The sequence below is a fragment of the Podarcis cretensis genome (genome assembly GCF_951804945.1).
Source record: "Podarcis cretensis genome assembly, chromosome: 13".
NCBI lineage: Eukaryota > Metazoa > Chordata > Lepidosauria > Squamata > Lacertidae > Podarcis > Podarcis cretensis.
The window spans coordinates 34,080,577-34,098,444 of NC_137182.1; the positions used below are offsets into that span (position 1 = coordinate 34,080,577).

The 17,868-nt window shown below is 38.7% G+C and overlaps 1 protein-coding gene across 1 annotated transcript in view; it reads right to left on the minus strand.

Annotated features, from left to right (window-relative positions):
* Nucleotides 1-13,621, minus strand: part of LOC307201599 (vomeronasal type-2 receptor 26-like) — a gene marked incomplete at both ends in the record, with an annotated part of 71,067 nt that extends 57,446 nt beyond the window's left edge. The window contains 3 exons of the mRNA XM_079950879.1: nucleotides 11,681-11,807; nucleotides 12,287-12,465; nucleotides 13,130-13,621. Of these exons, the coding sequence (XP_079807005.1) occupies nucleotides 11,681-11,807; nucleotides 12,287-12,465; nucleotides 13,130-13,621 (798 nt within the window). The remainder of the gene's footprint in view (nucleotides 1-11,680; nucleotides 11,808-12,286; nucleotides 12,466-13,129) is intronic.
* Nucleotides 13,622-17,868: the final 4,247 nt, after the last annotated feature.

Below are 17,868 nucleotides of genomic sequence, written 5' to 3' on the forward strand. Positions count from 1 at the left end.
AGCTCAGGCCTGCACAAAATTATGTAGCATTTAGGGGAAAAGATGCAACCCAGTAATCCAGCACTGGAGCATAAAATGGAGAAGATCTCCACAGCCACCGTGTATTTTCCTTTGGTGCTCAGGTAGGTTGGAATAAAGGATAACCACACACTGCAAAACACCAACATGCTGAAAGTGATGAACTTGGCCTCATTGAAGCTGTCAGGTAACCTCCTGGCAAGAAAAGCCACAATGAAGCTGATTATGGCCAGGGAACCCATATAGCCCAAGACACAGTAAAACATGGTCTCTGAACCCTTATTACATTCTAGTATGATTTTACCATTCGATGAGTGCATGTCTGAATCTGGGAAGGGAGGGGAAGTACATAACCACAGAGTACAAATGCTAGCTTGAATGAAGGAGCAGAAGAGGACAATTGAATTTGCCAGTCTTTTTCCCACCCATTTTCTCATACCAGATCCTGGTTTAGTTGCCATGAATGCCACAACTACAGTGATTGTTTTTGCTAATACACAGGAAAGAGCCACAGAGAAGACCATGCCAAAGATGATTTGGCGTAGAAGGCAGATCTCTTTTCTTGGCTGTCCAATGTAGAGCAAAGCACAGAGGAAGCAAAGAAGAAGGGAGACAAGGAGGATATAAGTGAGGATCCGGTTGTTGGCCTTGACTATGGGCGTATCCTTGTGCTTCATGAAACTTCCAAGCACTAGAATTGTGGTAAAAGAAAAAGAAATTGCCAAGATAGTCAAGATAATCCCTAAATTTTCTTTGTAAGAAAGGTAGCTTAAAACTTTGGGAATACATTGACTTTGATCCTTGCTGGGATACTGGTCTTCTGGACATTTCATACAAGCATCCATATCTGATGAGAAAACGAAAAGCTGGTTATTTCTAGAAATTGACCAGTGTTTATCTGAACAGTCAATTACAAGAGTCCCTTTTTTGTCTTCCTGAATTTCTTCTAACCACTCAAGGGAAATCTCTCCCATTAGTGAGAGTAAACCTTCCTTTGTTCATGTATTCCAGTATGATGGTATTACATGGGTTGTAATACTTAAATGTCCCACCCCCGCTGTGTGATAGAAAGAGACATTGTACAGCAATTTAGTTTAAGATAAAGAGGACTGGGTCTGGTTGATCCTTGGAAGGTTTGCATGCTTAATGACAAGCTAAGTTATAGAAGAGAGACAGGTTTTGATGAGTAATTAATAAGTTGCTCCTTAAAAAAGGAATGTGGCCAGTTAGTAATTCATTAACTTAAATTCTTATTAAATCCATCTTTACCACTTGAAGCACAGGTGGTCTTAATTGTCACTTTAAAGAAAAGGTTAAAGAATGCCCCCTTTGTATTGTGAACTATAGCCTTAAAATTATTAATGAAGAATTAATATGCTATGGTATCACAATTTCTTAATATCTCTGAACATTATGCCTCCAACCTTTATGAAGAGAGACTGTGCCTTCTGGACACAGAACACAATCATAGCAGCAAAATTTATCTATTTCCTTCTTTTTCCTGCTGTAGCCAGGATAGCAATAGTCATTACACAGAGAAATAGGCAGCACCTGCACAGAAACAAAAAAGAGAGTTTAGGAATAAGAGCTAAGTCTTCTTCAGAATCACGTGAAAGGGAGAAAAAAATAGAATCAAACACCGCTTGCTCATGAATGGTTCATTCAAATGCAAGCCCCCAGCAACCTATAAGACCAGAGGGAACATTAATGAGTATGTCAAACAATAAACTTTCCCTTTTATATACTCAAGTATTTGTAGCTGTGTTGCACCTGATTAAAGCTTGGATGCCAAACAATTTGATCATCATAAATGGTTAATTCTTTGCCCAGAGGAGCCTGTGGTTCCAGTCTTCCAACCTTGTTTCGAACCACCGATCCATTGTGGAACATCAGCCAGTTTGTAACATCAAAGCCAGTAACTTGTTCAGCATTTTCATCAAAGCGCACAGTGTCTCCAGCACTAGTATTGATTACAATACTCTTTAGAAACTGATGCACCTAGATTGAAAGAAAACATGAACAAAGGGAAAACTAGGTATTGTAAGTATTTAAGTGAGGATCACAAGCATCTCTCTTAGTCATCTAAAAACAAGCAAAAATAGTAACTCAATATGCCTTTGGTGTCATTTGGGTCCCTTTGACCCAAAACAGAGCAAAAAGAAAGCCAGACATATTTATTTATTTTTAATGGAATTGTATCCCTCAGAATTGGAGTGCCTTGGGAACAAAATCTACCCTGGTTTTGTTAAAAAAAGTTTTGAGTTGTAATTACCTGCCATGACTGTACATTCTGAAATGCCAGTCTGTCTCTTCTCAATCTTCTGTGTTTCAAGTTGGATTTATATATTGCATGCAAAGCATGTGCCACAGCATATACAGCATTGTAGACATTGTAGCTGTGGCCTGTTGCCTTCATTTCAAATAAAATTCCAGGAATGTCTTCCAATTTCTCCATCCCTGTACAGCCTTTCTTCTCCTCTTCCTCCTGTCCCTTAGATATTTTTAACGAACAGCTGAATGACTGTTCCCAGAAGTCCTGAATAAAACCATCTCTTTCAGTCCAGGAAGGCCTTATAATCTGAATAAACTCATTAAATCGTATCAGCTGGTTTGAGTGAACAGTGAAGGTCATAGAGCCATGAAATGTTTGTATATCCCAGAGTTTCTGAAGAGAATGTGATGCAAAATCCCAGTGGGATGTAACAATCCAGACTTTACACAAAGGTGGCAGTGAAAAGAATGGTGCTGCCAACAGCAAAATTCTCAAAACCATAAAGGAAGGAGGTTCTCCATAAACAAACATTATATTGGCTTTTCTCTCAAAGACAATTTTATAGCTTTCCAGACGTTCAAAGCCCAGTTTTATCATCTCATCCACATAATTCCACTTTGGCATTTTTACTATGAAATCATAGCATACACCATTCTGGGAAAAGATTGGCAGAATTGTCTGTAAAAACCTGTCTCCTCTGTCATCATCCACAGCCCAAAGCCCAATCCATGTCCACCTGAAATGCTGAAGTAACTGCACAACTCCCTTGTGCTGGTACATTTCATTTGGGACCATCTGGTACAAAAATGGAAAGAGCCTTTTGGCACCTTGTACTGGCAGAAATGATCCATAAGTGAGCTGTTCAGATGGAAAAGATAATGTTATGCCCCTGAATCACAAAGTTGCAGGGAAGCTGTGGGCCATCAAAAACATTACAAGATAATTCATTATAATTGCAGAGTTTGGGTCCTATGGTCTGGGAGGAGAACACAAATTTGTTCAGTGGCCAACACCTGACCACCCCCTTAAGTAGACTAGGGGTGGGCTGATTTCAGCCCCAAGCCCCAGCCTCTAATTGGCTGATTCGGCACTGCCCACCCTTACCTGAGGGTCTGATGCAGTTGGGGTGGGCAGCGCCATCCCCTACTCTGGATACACCTGGAAGAGTGCAGCTTCCCTGAACCACCACAGCTGTGCTATGCAGCAATGACTGCACACCCAGAGTCCCAGGTGAGCAGATATCCAATGTGACCTTTCTGGATTTTTCTTTTAAATATATGGTGTGATGTGAAAGTGAGGGTGAATCTTTGATTTTGGCGTGCTTCCCTAGGGCCCAGGGGAGCAGGTTCAGATCTTAGAGGAACGAAACTAAACAACCACCAGACAATTATTGAAATATACCCCACAGCACTGCTTTCCTACGGAAGACTCACATTTGGAATACTAACTCATTAAAAGACTTGAAAGATAGCTGCGCCATAAATCTTATTAAAGGAAGGAGAGTTGGAAGAAAGCCCAGAGCCTGGAAGATAAAATGCTGAAATGAAAGACAAGGCCACTGAGGGGACTGTACTGAAAATTAATCAAAGGACAACAACACAGAATAAACTGCCTCCTGCATGTTAATAGAAATACGGATTTGATGGACATGACAGAGAGTCATACAGCAGGGACTGTGAAGATAAAACAATGGGTTAAGATTGGACTTATGAAACTGGGGGAAAACAAGAGAGAAGAATGCAGGAACAAATGAAAGAGACTTTCTCTCGACATCCAGAACATGGGAAGTCCTCCAGAAATTTATTTAATTTGGTATGTATAATTGGCCTTATTATTTGTATTATGATGTGGCAAGATTTGATTTGATTCATTACCAATTGGAATGTTATTGATTGAAAATTAATAAAAATTATTTACAAAAAAGGAGAGAACAAAGTAGCTTCTTGAAGGTAAGATGAAATGGTTCTTGAAGATGGGATCCTCCATATTTCATCCCACTCATTGCCATTGATTTCTTTGCCTAATTCAGTCTCCCGTACTATGTGTAAACCCTTTGCATTTCCCATGTAATATTCCACAAATCAATGAAACGATACCTTTCATATCACAGTGGGATTCAATACACCTTGATTCAAATATCTTAAGAGAATGAGATTCTTCCCATCTTTCTTCAACATATTTAGTAATGTATTAACAATATTGGAGAAGCTGGAGCCAATTAGGGTGCAGATCTTTTAGATTTTCCTTTAACCTTTCTTTGGTTATTGCTCTGCGTTTACATGGTAAATCTCAAATTCCATATAAACCTCTGTTTTCCCATTCTTTATATTGCCAATATTTATATTATTGTCTAAAAGCAGGGAGTTAATGGGGATGTTTCAAGGGCCAAGATTTTCCCTTGATTTTCCCATGTCAATATTGTTTTTGAAAAGGCTCTGTCAATTCCTTTTATCACTGAATCTGATAATTTTAAGAAGGAAAATGTTGACATGAAAGGGGCAAGTTCGATATGGAGCCAGGCATCTTCTGTTTCATCCCTAACCAGTGGGATTAATTATTTGATTTGAAATGCTGTGCAGTAGTTTGAGATTTAGCATTCCCAGTCCTCCCTTAGACGTGTGCCTATATAACATATACACTGTATGTCAGCAGCCTTGAAATGGACACAACATGTCACATAAGGTCTGAGTAGCACAAATAGAATTCAGCTATTAGTTTTAGTACCATGGAAGCTATGGTTTCATTAATTCAGCCTGATATTTAGATTTTTGTTCAAACCAGAGCCATGAGCAGGGAACGTTTTGTTATGGTGTCCAGCTTATGGTACTCTTTCCCGAGTAAGATTTGTTTGCTGTCCCTTGCTCCTGCTAGCAAATCTTATAAGTAACTTTAAAACCTTGTTTTTATTTGTCCAGGCCTATTTAAATGATTGCTCATTGTCTTTTGCTGATGTTTTTAACTGTTGTAATATTTTTGTTTCATGATTCTTATTAGACTTTCATACTGTTAGCTGCCCTAGGCTCCCAGTGGAGGATTAACAGAGTAAAGAAAGTGATATAAAGAGATAAATAGCTAGATCAATCATTCTTAGACCTCTTTCACACGTACAACTACTGTCATGTATACTACATACTATAGAAATTTATACTTTGCATTTTGAGCATTATACCTATCCTTAGAAATGTTAATAACCTTTCCACTTTTTATCAGATTACTTCTAACCTTATACCTGAGTCATTGATAACATTATTCAAAATTTCAGTTCAGGCTCATAATAGAGCTTTTTTTGGGGGGGGGTCCAGTTTGACCTCCTTCCACTTTGATGTTAAGTCTTTGATGAGCAGTAAATGAATACTGTCTTCTAATAAGCTGTCTATCCACTAGATCAGAGGTTTTCAGCCTTTTTGAGTCCATGGCTCCCTCGGCCAGCTACATTCTCTGAGCTTCAGAGTCCACTTATGCCACCCCTTGCCTGCAGAGCCAGCAGCCCACCACCCCTTTTTGAACACCCTCCTTTGTGGAGTGTCCCCTCAGCCTCTTTTCCTCTCCCCTCTCCTTTGGATTTGTCTGGACAGCTGCTGCCACTGCTCCTGGTCTCTGAGTCACTCCCTAACCAAAGTAAAGTGCCTCCTCACACTGACTTATGGGGAGCCTTGAGAAGAGGATACCACCCCGCCTTAGTAGCCAGATGGAGACTGGACCAAGCTGAACATGAGACATACAGCCACACAAGCCTTTGGGAGGCAGAGATGCCAGAGGGTATCATAGGAGGGAGGGACAGAGGTGAGTGTTGCCCACAGCACCCCTGATTATCGTTCAAGGCACTCCAGGGTGCCATGGCACACTGGTTGAAGACCACCACACTAGATGATACTATCACTTAGCCATCATTTAATCTATTTGTTAACCAAAATATAGCAAGACACATTTTCAAAACTTTGTGGAAATCTAGACTGTGTGTCACAATTGTGAAATCTCCACACACTCATGCACACAGCTTACCTGTGGGATCTTGTGAATTGCTGAAATGATGGCCATATTAGCAGAGATTTCAGAGATGCACCCTCCAATGAGAGCTATCAGATTGTTCTGAATGTGACACTTAAAGTTAGGGACAAACCTCTGTTGTGCAGAAAGCAGGCTGAGGGTGGCCTTATAGGTCATCCTTGCAGTGTAGTAGCTATTGAGGATGTGGAATCCCAGAGATATATTTGATAAGATGTTGGGATTCTCATTGATCTCTTTGACAGCAAATGCTAAGGCCAGAACATGCTGGTAGTTCTTTGGTACTGAACTGAAAAAAAAGTACAGCCTGGTTTATTAAAACAACATGAACAGCAAACCCAAATTATTCAGATTCATTGTTCCTATGAATTAAACATGATGGTATCCTATATACATGATAATATGAAATGAAATATTTTAAAGACAAGAAAACTGGATATATCGGGGGAGGGGGGAGGCGGACAAATGATTGTAATAAATCATTTAAGTATTTTTTCTGCAGTTATTCTGCAGATGTCCTAAAAATACACAGGGTGCATTAATTGTAAAAGTACATAAAGAACAGTATTTCTTAGTGATATGTCCTCAGTAATTATGGTCGCTGTATATTTTAGAATGAGAAAGGAAGAGAGAATAATGGCTTACACGGGTTCATTAATCAAGATCTGTGTAGGCGGTTTGATGAAATTGAGGCTATCATACAGGACGACAACTTGAGAAACAATCTCACCGATGATAACATCTCCTGGCTGGTAAAATTCATGAGGAATAGGGAGGGGATCATAATATATACTGCAATTAATGGAATGTTTATTGTATACAGTATGGCAAAGCAGTATGAGAAGCAGCATCAGCAGAAGTATGATCCTATTGACAAAACTTCTCTTCCCCATGTATATTTCCATGGGGAGATATTTCCATGTATATTTCCATAACTCCAGCATTATTTCTGGCTATCAGTTTTTCTATTGCCTCTGTTGATTGGAGTTACTACACTGAATTTACTGTTTTATATGTTACCTGTATTAACTTTGCCTTTGTTTGCAAAGGGGAAAAAATAGTAGAACCTTGGGGCAATATCTACTAATTCATCCAAATGCTCATAAGACACATAAGGACAAAGCAGGGTCCATGTGTGTGTGTTAATAACAAGCTCCAAGTTTTCACAATAAGAATCTTGCATGCAGAAGATTAACTGGGCAAGTAGAAAGGATGAGAATGAGGGATACTCATTATTTAGATAAAAATTGTGGCAGAACTGTATAAATGAGGAGGGGAAATCACACACAGAAATGTCAGTGGTGTCTGTGCCTAAATAGTGTTCTCAACATCATTAAGATTTATATCTTTTATCATATGCTGATCATTTATGGCCCTAACAGGCACCAGGTGTCCATTGTGTAAAAGAATGAAAATAATAATTTTCATAATGATAGGTATTAAAAAATGTTCTAGTGTGCTTTTGACTATTGGAGTTGCATCACACATGAAAAAACTGTTAAGAGTCAACACACACACACACACACACACACACACATAATTCCTACAATTCTGAGGGATAATAGATAGCTAGAGGCACATATCCCAGTAAGTCCAAGATACCTCTGCCAAGAATTAAAATTATGTTCACTCACAAATCATAACACAATTCTTAGGAGATCCCTATTCCTCTGCCAGAGCTACAATTCCCAGGGTGGTTTAACAGTCAATCCCTCTTCAGGGGTAACTCTGGGAATTGTAGAGCAAGTGGAGTATAGATTTATCCTCTACATTTATCATGAGCAACTTTATCCAATGATGCTCAAGTAGATTGGTGCAATGAATAACTGTTTCCAAAAGCAAAATCCCATGTTATCAGTTTGATAAATTTGGCTTCATTGAAATTGCAGGATAACTTCCTGGCTAGGAAAGCTACACTGAAGATGATAATGAAGAATAAGTCTTTGTTTGCCCAAATGTACCAAACTCCCATTTAGTAAGTGCATGTCCGATATTTTTTTAACCTATTTCCTGCTTCTTGATTTTTTGTTATATCTTCACCCAGTCTAGTTTACCCCTGAGCACTGAAAAGACTTTTGGGGTTCACGTGGTGTGAATCCAAGCTGCATTATAGCATCAGTCCACATCACCCTAGGAAGCAAAGAACGGGCAGTATCTGACAATAATGGCTTTGTTAAAAGTGGAACAGGCCTGCTGGGCTTCTATCCTTCCTTTGTCTTTAATTTGGACCTGTATATAAAGTGCAGAAGAAGCTCCATCAGGAATCATTGGATCTTTACTACTAATCCCATGCTGGCTGGTGGGAAGAGGCAGAACTTTCACTATACTGGAAGTGTCTTTCCTTTCTTAACACAACAGAAAGAGAAGTGCTGTTGCGATATATAAACTCTTGCAACATTCTTCCCATCAATGTTTTCAGTTAAATACATCTAAGAACAGAAAAAAGAAATGAAATTATATTCTTTCATTTTTTGTCTCTTTCCTCTTTGCTTCCAGTTGTTCAGCTCAGCCATCAACAAAATGATGCAGCATTTAGGGGAACAGATGCAATAATCCAGCTCTGGGTGAAAGTGGACACAAAACTCTTTTAACCACCCATTTCCCCATTTCTGAATTTTGTTATACCTTCATTCAGTCCTAATTCAATGAAACAGTTTCTTTGGTTGACCTATGAAGAATCTGAGCTCCAGTATAGCATTAGCCCTAGAACTGTTAGCCCATGTAATATAGATTAGGAAATGAAAAAACCTGTCTGTTGAAGACCAACCTGGTGTTGGAAGATTTTAACTATGGCCTGCTTATTGGATTAATGTTACTGCTAATGCAGACTACCATACTGGAGTTTCTATAACCAGGTTATGGAATCTGAACAAGAAATGCTTTTGATTCAACTGAGATTTAGCCCCACAAAGTCTATACTCTCATCCCTGTGAGGAAGCCTTTTTTTAAACTGGAGCCCTGTCAAATATTGTGCTGAGGCAGAACAAATTGCCTTTGATTGCACCTATCCCTTTTAAAATGTTACAGGATGTTCTTTCACATATCCATTCATCTGGAACAAAGAGTCCACACCAAGCTTAAGCAGTTAGCCACCCAAAAGTTATATTAATATGTATGTCTGAAACCCCAGGTGTTGCTCCAGATTATTCTCCAAAATGTTTTGGCAGCCCTGTGGAGCAACACAATTTGAATGAAACACATGAATTTATTTCCAGTTAAATATACAGGAAAGCATGGAGCATGAGAAGTTTTGTGAAAACATTATTATACAAATTAAGGAGAACTTATGATAGATCCCAGATGTCTCACAGGGATTTGTGCTTTTCCTGCATGCTAATCCATCCTGCTCCCATGACCCCACCCCCCTGCTACTGTTCAAGTAGCAGCACTATAGCCTGCTACAGAGGAAAAATCTTATAGTGGGTCAAGTGAGGGGAGCTGTACCTGGTGTAAGTCTACTCAGAAGGGAAAAAAATGTGTGAAAACACCCATCCATTAATTCCTATCTATTCTTCTCAATAGCATTTCCAGTGAAATATGTCTAAGAGTTGGAGAAAAAAAGAGATGAACTTATATTCTTTCATTTTTTTTCCTCCTGGTTAGTTGCTCCCTGGTGTTCATCTCAGGCCTCAACACAATTATATAGCATTTAGGGGAAAAGATGCAACCCAGTAAGCCAGCGCTAGAGGACAAGATGGAGAAGATCTCCACAGCTACCATGTATTTTCCTTTAGTGCTCAGGTAGGTTGGAACAAAAGACAACCAAACACTGCAAAACACCAACATGCTGAAAGTGATAAATTTGGCTTCATTGAAAGTGTCGGGTAACTTTCTGGCAAAGAAAGCCACAATGAAGCTCACAATGGATAGGATGCCCATATACCCGAAGGCACAGTAAAGCATGGTAGCTGAGCCCTCATTACATTCCAATATCATTTCCCCACTCAATGAGTGTGTATCTATATCTGGGAATGGAGGTGAAGTACTTAACCATAAAGTACAAATACCAGCTTGAATAAAGGAGCAGGCAAGGACAATAAAATTAGACAATCCTTTCCCCACCCATTTCCTCATTTTGCCTCCAGGTTTGGTTGCTATGAATGCCACTACCACAGTGATGGTCTTTGCCAGTACAGAGGAAAGGGCCAAAGAAAAGATGATGCCAAAAGCTGTTTGTCGGAGAAGACAGGTCACCTTTCCAGGCTGTCCAATGAAGAGAAAGGAGCAAAGGAAGCAAAGGAGTAGGGCTACAAGGAGGATGTAGGTGAGAGTCCGATTGTTGGCTTTGACGATGGGAGTGTCCTTGTACTTCACAAAAGTCCCAAGTACTAATGTTGTGATCAGAGAGAAAGAAATGGCAAGGATAACTAGGAGGATCCCTAAGTCTTCTTTGTAAGAGAGGTAGCTTATAACCCTGGGAATGCATCGAGTTTGGTCATTGTTGGGATGCTGGTCTGCTTGACAACTGACACAGTTATCCATGTCTGAAAAAAGGAAGATGTTAAGTAGTTTTGGATGTAGCCAGAATGCATCTTGCTGCTTTTTTGCAGTTCTACATAGTGACTTAAACTGAGCTGATGTACTTAGTATTTTTAAGGAAAACAATAAATTCCTGATTCTGACCTCATCACAAGACATTATATCATTAGGTAACCTTTTTACAAGCCTTTCTTTCTCAGTTTTGCAGTAATCTACAATGTGGGAATAATAATATTAATTTCTCTTGTAGGGTGGTTATAAGAGTTCTGTGGTGTTTTCTGTGGCAGTACTTCAAGCACTCACAAAGTACTTTTCACATGCCAAGAATTACTACAGCTATAAATTAGGATGTAAGTAAAAGGTAAAGGTAAAGTTAAAGGGACCCCTGACCATTAGGTTCAGTAGTGACCAACTCTGGGGTTGCGGCGCTCATCTTGCTTTATTGGCTGACGGAGCCGGCGTACAGCTTCCGGGTCATATGGCCAGCATGACTAAGCCACTTCTGGCGAACCACAGCAGCACACGGAACTGCCGTTTACCTTCCTGCAGGAGCGATACCTATTTATCTACTTGCACTTTGACGTGCTTTCGAACTGCTAGGTTGGCAGGAGCTGGGACCAAGCAACGGAAGCTCACACTGTTGAGGGGATTCGAACCACCGACCTTCTGATTAGCAAGCGCTAGGCTCTGTGGTTTAACCCACAGCGCCACCCGCATCCCTTAAGGCAACATATATAGTTGGTCCTAATTCATCTTCACCATTTTATGTGGTTGATTAGAAAAATCTGTATTGAGAATGATATTCTTGTATATTTTATGAATCACTCTCTCCCCAAATAAATACATGAATAAACTAGTAGGTCTTGTTAATGAGATTTGCTTATCTCTTTATATTATGACTTCTACCCTTCTGGTAAGAAATCTTCCCTTCTGGACATTGAGAACAATCATAGCAGCAAAATTTCTCTCCTTCCTTCTTTTTCCTGCTGTAGCCAGGATAGCAGTAGTCATTGCACAAAGAAATAGGCAGCACCTGTACAGAATTTTATAAAAGATATCAGTAATAAGTGATTAGCTCCCTTAAATCATTCTCCTCCAATATAGTGTGTGTGTGTGTGTGTGTGTGTGTGTGTGTGTGTCCATGAATCCAAGGCCCCAGTTGCCACACATGTCACTAATTTCTGTAGCTCAATATCTACAGAAGGCCCCCCCCTTTTTTTACTTGTGCAGTCCCCCCACAAGTATTTTGAACTCTTCATAGTAAAAGTTCTAACTTGCATTAGCAGCCTATGTGGGTAGAATTGACAGTCAGTCATTAGTATGTGGAAGTAATTGGGATGGTCAACAAATAGTGGGTGCAGCAAATTAGCTCCTGCCCACTCGTCATGTGATTTTAATTTTGTGTGGTGTGGGCAGTTGAATAGGGTTGGTGAATGCTACCCAGCATAGCAGTTACAACAAACCTGATTAAAGCATGGGTGCCATGTAATTTGGTCATCTTTAGTGGTTAACTGTTTGGCTGGAGGAACCTGAGGTTTCAGACTTCCAACTTTCACTCTAACCACTGAGCCATTAGGGAAGAGCATCCAGTTTGTAACATCAAAACCAGTAACTAATTCTCTATTTTCATTGAAGTACACACTGTCTCCAGCACTGTTGTTGAATATAATGTGCTTTAGAAAGTGATGGACCTAGATTGAAAGAAATATTAACAAAGGGACAATTAGGTCTTGAAATTAATTGTGTGAGATTCACAGCAACCTGTTTAAGTTTTTCCCTCTTTTTTGCTCTCCTGCTCTTATGGAAAATATATTTGTGGACTTAAAGCTTTATATGATCCTTGCTCTCTATTTGCTCCATGATAATATAACACTATTCCATGTTATTGTCAGTACTTTTAAAAATGTGAAAAGCTGGTAAAATATAAGGAAAACAAAAAATCAAATTTGTTAGAATTGTTTTATGCAGATCAGACCTGCTTTTTAGCTCTGTCTCAAAATTCACTCAGAAAGAATGGATAAATGAATGTTGTAAACAGTATTGAATTACCTGCCATGGTTGCACCTCTGGAAATGCATATTTTCTTCCATCTAACATTCTTCTGTGTCTGAAATAGGATTTGTATACGGCATACGAAGCATGTGCCACAGCATAGACAGCATTGTAGACATTGTAGCTGTGGCCAACCATGTTCATTTCAAACAAAATTCCAGGAAGGCTCTCCAGTTTCTCCTCCCCTGTGCAGGTTTTCTTTTCTTCCACTTTATTTTCCTTAGGCATTTTTAATGAGCAGTTGAATGTCTGTTCCCAGAAGTCCTGGATAAAACCATCATATTTTGACCAGGAAGGTTTTACCATCTGAATGAACCTTTGGAATCCTACTGGCTGATTTGAGTGCACAGTGAAGGATATAGAACCATGGAAGGCTTGTATATCCCATATCTTTTGAATAGAGAGTGATTCAAAATCCCAGTGGGAAGTTACAATCCACACTTTGCCCAGAGGTGGCAGTTTGAAGAACGGTGCTAGAAACAGCAACAGTCTCAAGCCTTGAAAGGATGGAGGTTCTCCATATACAAAGTACACATTGGCTTTTCTATTGAAGATCACTTCATAATATTCCCATTGCTGTAAAATCCTGTTTAGAATTTCATCTAGGTAATTCCATTTTGGCAATCTTACTATGAAGTCAGAACAGATATCATTCTGGGAAAGCATTGGCACAATTGTCTGTAAAAACCTGTCCCCTCTGTCATCATCCACAGCCAAGAGCCCAATCCATGTCCATCCAAAATGCTGAAGTAACTGCACAATTCCCATATGCTGGTAGGTTTCATTTGGGACCATCTGGTACAAAAATGGGAATAGCCTTTTGACACCTTGTACTGGCAAAAATGATCCATAAGTTAGCTAAAATAAAATATATACATATTTTTCTGATGGAAAAATAGTGAGTGTTAAATCATTGAATCGTTGTAGGGGTGAAGTGGGGCACATTCTCCAATACAGAGCCAGAAGATCTTAAACAGATGACTTCCTAGACCCACTTTGAAGAACTCTGTAAGGGAGAATACCCCCATTGCTCCATTGCTGAATGTTCATTTCCACTCATAAATCCTGCTAATCAGTTCCATTGTTGAACTTCTCTGGTGCCCAATGAACTTCAGTCATGTGTCCAGTGTTGGTTTCAGCCTATTTCAGCCTATGTCTTTTTGTAATGGGATTCAGTAATTTATTGTTGTATTTTAATGATTTTCTTGGTGTATTTTATCCTAAAGTGAACATGGAAAACTGCATCTAATATCCCCAAGGAGGTGCTGTGACTTGATGTTAAATAACTGAGCATTTTAACATAGAAACCATGGTTCCGTTAAAGCAAACTAAAATTTTATTGACTCTTTTCCAATTGCTGACTTAGGTTTTGACTTTTTCTCAGCAAATGTAATTATGATACAATTTTCATACATACTACTACTGCCATCAGACATCCTACATCCTGTAGCTGTGCATCTGATTGTTTTGCTTAAATACATTGCTTTGTGTTGCTTGAATTTAATCTCCTATGTAATATCCATTACATCAACAACAAAATAATAATGTTATTTCTGCCTTCATTGATGTTAACAATTCTCCCAGTCTTGCAGCATGTGCCACTCTTCATCTAAGTCATTGATAAAAATGTTGACAAGCTCATTCAATTCTTTTGATGAGCACTTTTGAATACTATTTTCCAATTATCTGTGAATCGGCACAAATAAATAAATAAAATTAATATGTTGGTCTGGTTTGTGTATCTCAGAAAGCCAACATATGGCTTATTTATATGTGTGAATATGTGGGCTCCTGGAGAGGAATTCAGTTCTGCCTTCCTCCTCTCCTGAATTTTAACCGCAGGGTAGAACAACAGCTATGCCAGCCATGCCAGCTTTGCTTAGTATGTCTTGCAAACACACCCATTGTCCTCAAGCCCATATTTAACCAATTTTCTACCCAAGATATAACTGTGATAGATATCAAATGCTCATTCGATATCAAGATGATGTTCCACATTTGTTAAATTCCCATACCCCCCATTCATGGAGCTAACCTGTGGAGTCTTGTGGGTTGCTAAAATGATTGCAGCATTGGCAGAGATCTCTGAGATGCATCCTCCAATGACAGCTAGCAGATTGTTCTGGTGGTTGCACTTGAAATTCGGGACAAACTTATGTTGCGTGCAAAGCAAGCTCAGGGTGGCCTTATAGGTCATCCTTCCAGTGTAGTAGCTATTGAGAATTTGGAACCCCAGAGACATGTTTGATAAGATGTGGGGATTCTCATTTATCTCTTTGACAGCAAATGCTAAGGCCAGGATGTGCTGATAATTCTTAGGAGTTGAACTGCAATAAGAGATAACAGCATTTTAATAAAACAGCAGCAACAGCAATGAAAAAATGCAGGTGCAATCTTTGTCATCACTCAGCGGTATGCTTCCCAATTTGAGTTGTATCTGAAAACCATAGACAATAATGGATCAAGTTAAAATAAAGTAAGACATTTAATTAAATTATTCACCCCATGAAAAACTAAATCATCAAAATATTGTAGGATAATTCTTGTGCTGTTCCTAAATTTACTGGAGTGAATTCCTTTCAGTGCCAACAACAAAACCTAACTCAAGATAAAGTAAACAGATAGATGTGGCAATTATAATTTTCTCTTAGTTATTTAAAAGCAAAGTCTAAATGATGAAACTTATACTATGTGTACTCTTCATTCATTTTTTTATCACTTACCCAATACACTGAGAAACTTTGTGCCAACTCTTTCAATGAAACAAGAAATACGCAAAAATATGTACAATTTATATTAAGTCAGCTGAAGGAACTAGAAAGGTGGGAACAGACCATGCAAACTGCAGAGCTGTGAAAAATATGAAGAAAGAAACGGGGCAAAGTTTCTTTCAGTAGTCATATGAATCAAAGATCAACATACCCATGACTAAACAAATAACACTTCAGTCTCCCTTCCCTGGGAGGTTGTCTGTATATATCTGTATTTTATTCTGAATCTATGTTATGGGTTGTGGAACCGCAATAAAGATTATTATATTATTTCTAAAAGAAACAAACATTGAAAAAATAATAATAATAAATATTAAAAAGAACTGAGGATTGGAAGTGCAGTGGAGGAGGCAGTGATGGAGGCTAAGGATGAGAGGGAAGAAAGTGTGGGAAGAACAGGTGTGACAAAATTATAGAAAGGCATAATTCGTCATTTGGTTGTTCTTTAGGAATCCTATAAAAATACAAAGGATCCATTCATTGCAAAGGTATCCTGGAAGAAAACATACTAGCGTTTATGTCAAGCAAAGTCACATAGAAGGTGGTAGGAAATGCAAATTAACAAGTAGAAAAGTTGCAGGAATGTCACCATTCTCACGACAGAAAGAAAACAAACTGTTATTTAAGCATATTTCCCCATAAAGTTGCATCTCTAGATATTTATTTTGGCCTGGACATATTACAGAATGAGAGAGAACAAGGAAACAGTGCCTTACATAGGTTCACCAATCGTGATTTTGGTAGGCTGTTCCACGAAAGAGGGGTTGTTATACAGAAAGAAGACTTGAGAAACAATCCCACCAATGAGAAGGTCTCCTGGCTGGTAAAATTCATGAGAAATAGGGAAGAGATCATCATATATGCTGCAATTTATAGAATATGTCCTGCACACTGTGTGACAGAGCAGTACAAGCAACAGCATCACCACCAGCATGATTTTGTTGACAAAATACCCCCTCCCAACACAGATTTCCATTTTTCCAACTATAGCATTAAATGTAGATGATAGCAATGTTACTATGGCCTCTTTTGAATGGCGGATGATATTCTTACTGATCTGTAGCTTATCCCCTTACAGCATCTGGGCATCCATGCTGTAGGTTTATAATTAATTTATGTTCCCTATTCCTAAGTTTCTCTGAACCACATGTTCTTATTGGGTTGGATTCCCACAGATTAAGTTAGTTGAAATCAATGGAATTTAAGTTAGGGTATGACTGTTGATTTCAGTGGAAGTCATGCGTAACAGGTGAGTTAGTTTGGATCTAATGCTTTATCTCCTTACTTTATTTTATAAGAATGTGTGATAGAACAATAGATATCATATACAGCTATTCAGCTATAAATATTAATGCTTTGCTTTGGTGTGCTTTATAATTTTCTAAAATGTGCTTTATAGCTATTTGAATGTCCAGTCATTTGTCACAAAGTCCATATGTGACAGTGGTGAGGCAATGTGCAGGGATGTTAATTAATACCCAGTCAAGGCACAGTTTTTCACAATAAGAATCTGGAAAGTGTAAAATTCACTGGACAAGAAGAAAGCTTGGCAGAGCCCTGCCTATCCCTGGCTTCATTTCTGAACAGTGTATGTTTTGTAGCTTTTTTCAAACACTGATTGCCGAGTTTGCTATGGGGAAACCAGCAATTTTTTTTACTATAATAGCTATTATTATCAATTTTGAATGTGCTGTTTGCTTTTGAAGTTGCATTATGCACAAAAGATGAAGGGGTTTAAAAAATGAATCTTGTTGCTTCTGCACAGAGCTAGAATTATATTCACTTACAAATCATTCTAGTGATTTCAGGGGTGGGGGTGGAACTTTCATTTTCTAAATAATATGGAACTAATTACTTGGTTTGTGCACCTTGTATTGCTGCCAAGAATGGCACAGATATATTGATCTAAATTAGGATACAGCCATATGTAACAATTTCTGAGGGCACCCATAGCTTTTTCATTTAGTATTCCTGTGTACTCAACCATTCTACAGAAAATTACATGGGAAGTGATTTGCAGCATCTCCTTGTTTATTTACCCGGAACAGCAGCAACACAGTTTGACCCTGCTCCAAAGCATCTTGAAACTATTAAGAAAGAATGAAAGCAGCCTCTGTTAAGAGCTGTTGCAAACAGAATCCCTTATCTGGACATTGTGCAGAGTAGAAATGAATTTGCTCTCCATCATAAAAATAAGTTTCAAAGCTTTATTGCAGAACAATCTCAAGCTACTTACCAAAAATTGCAAAATACAAAGTAGCACATTGCTTT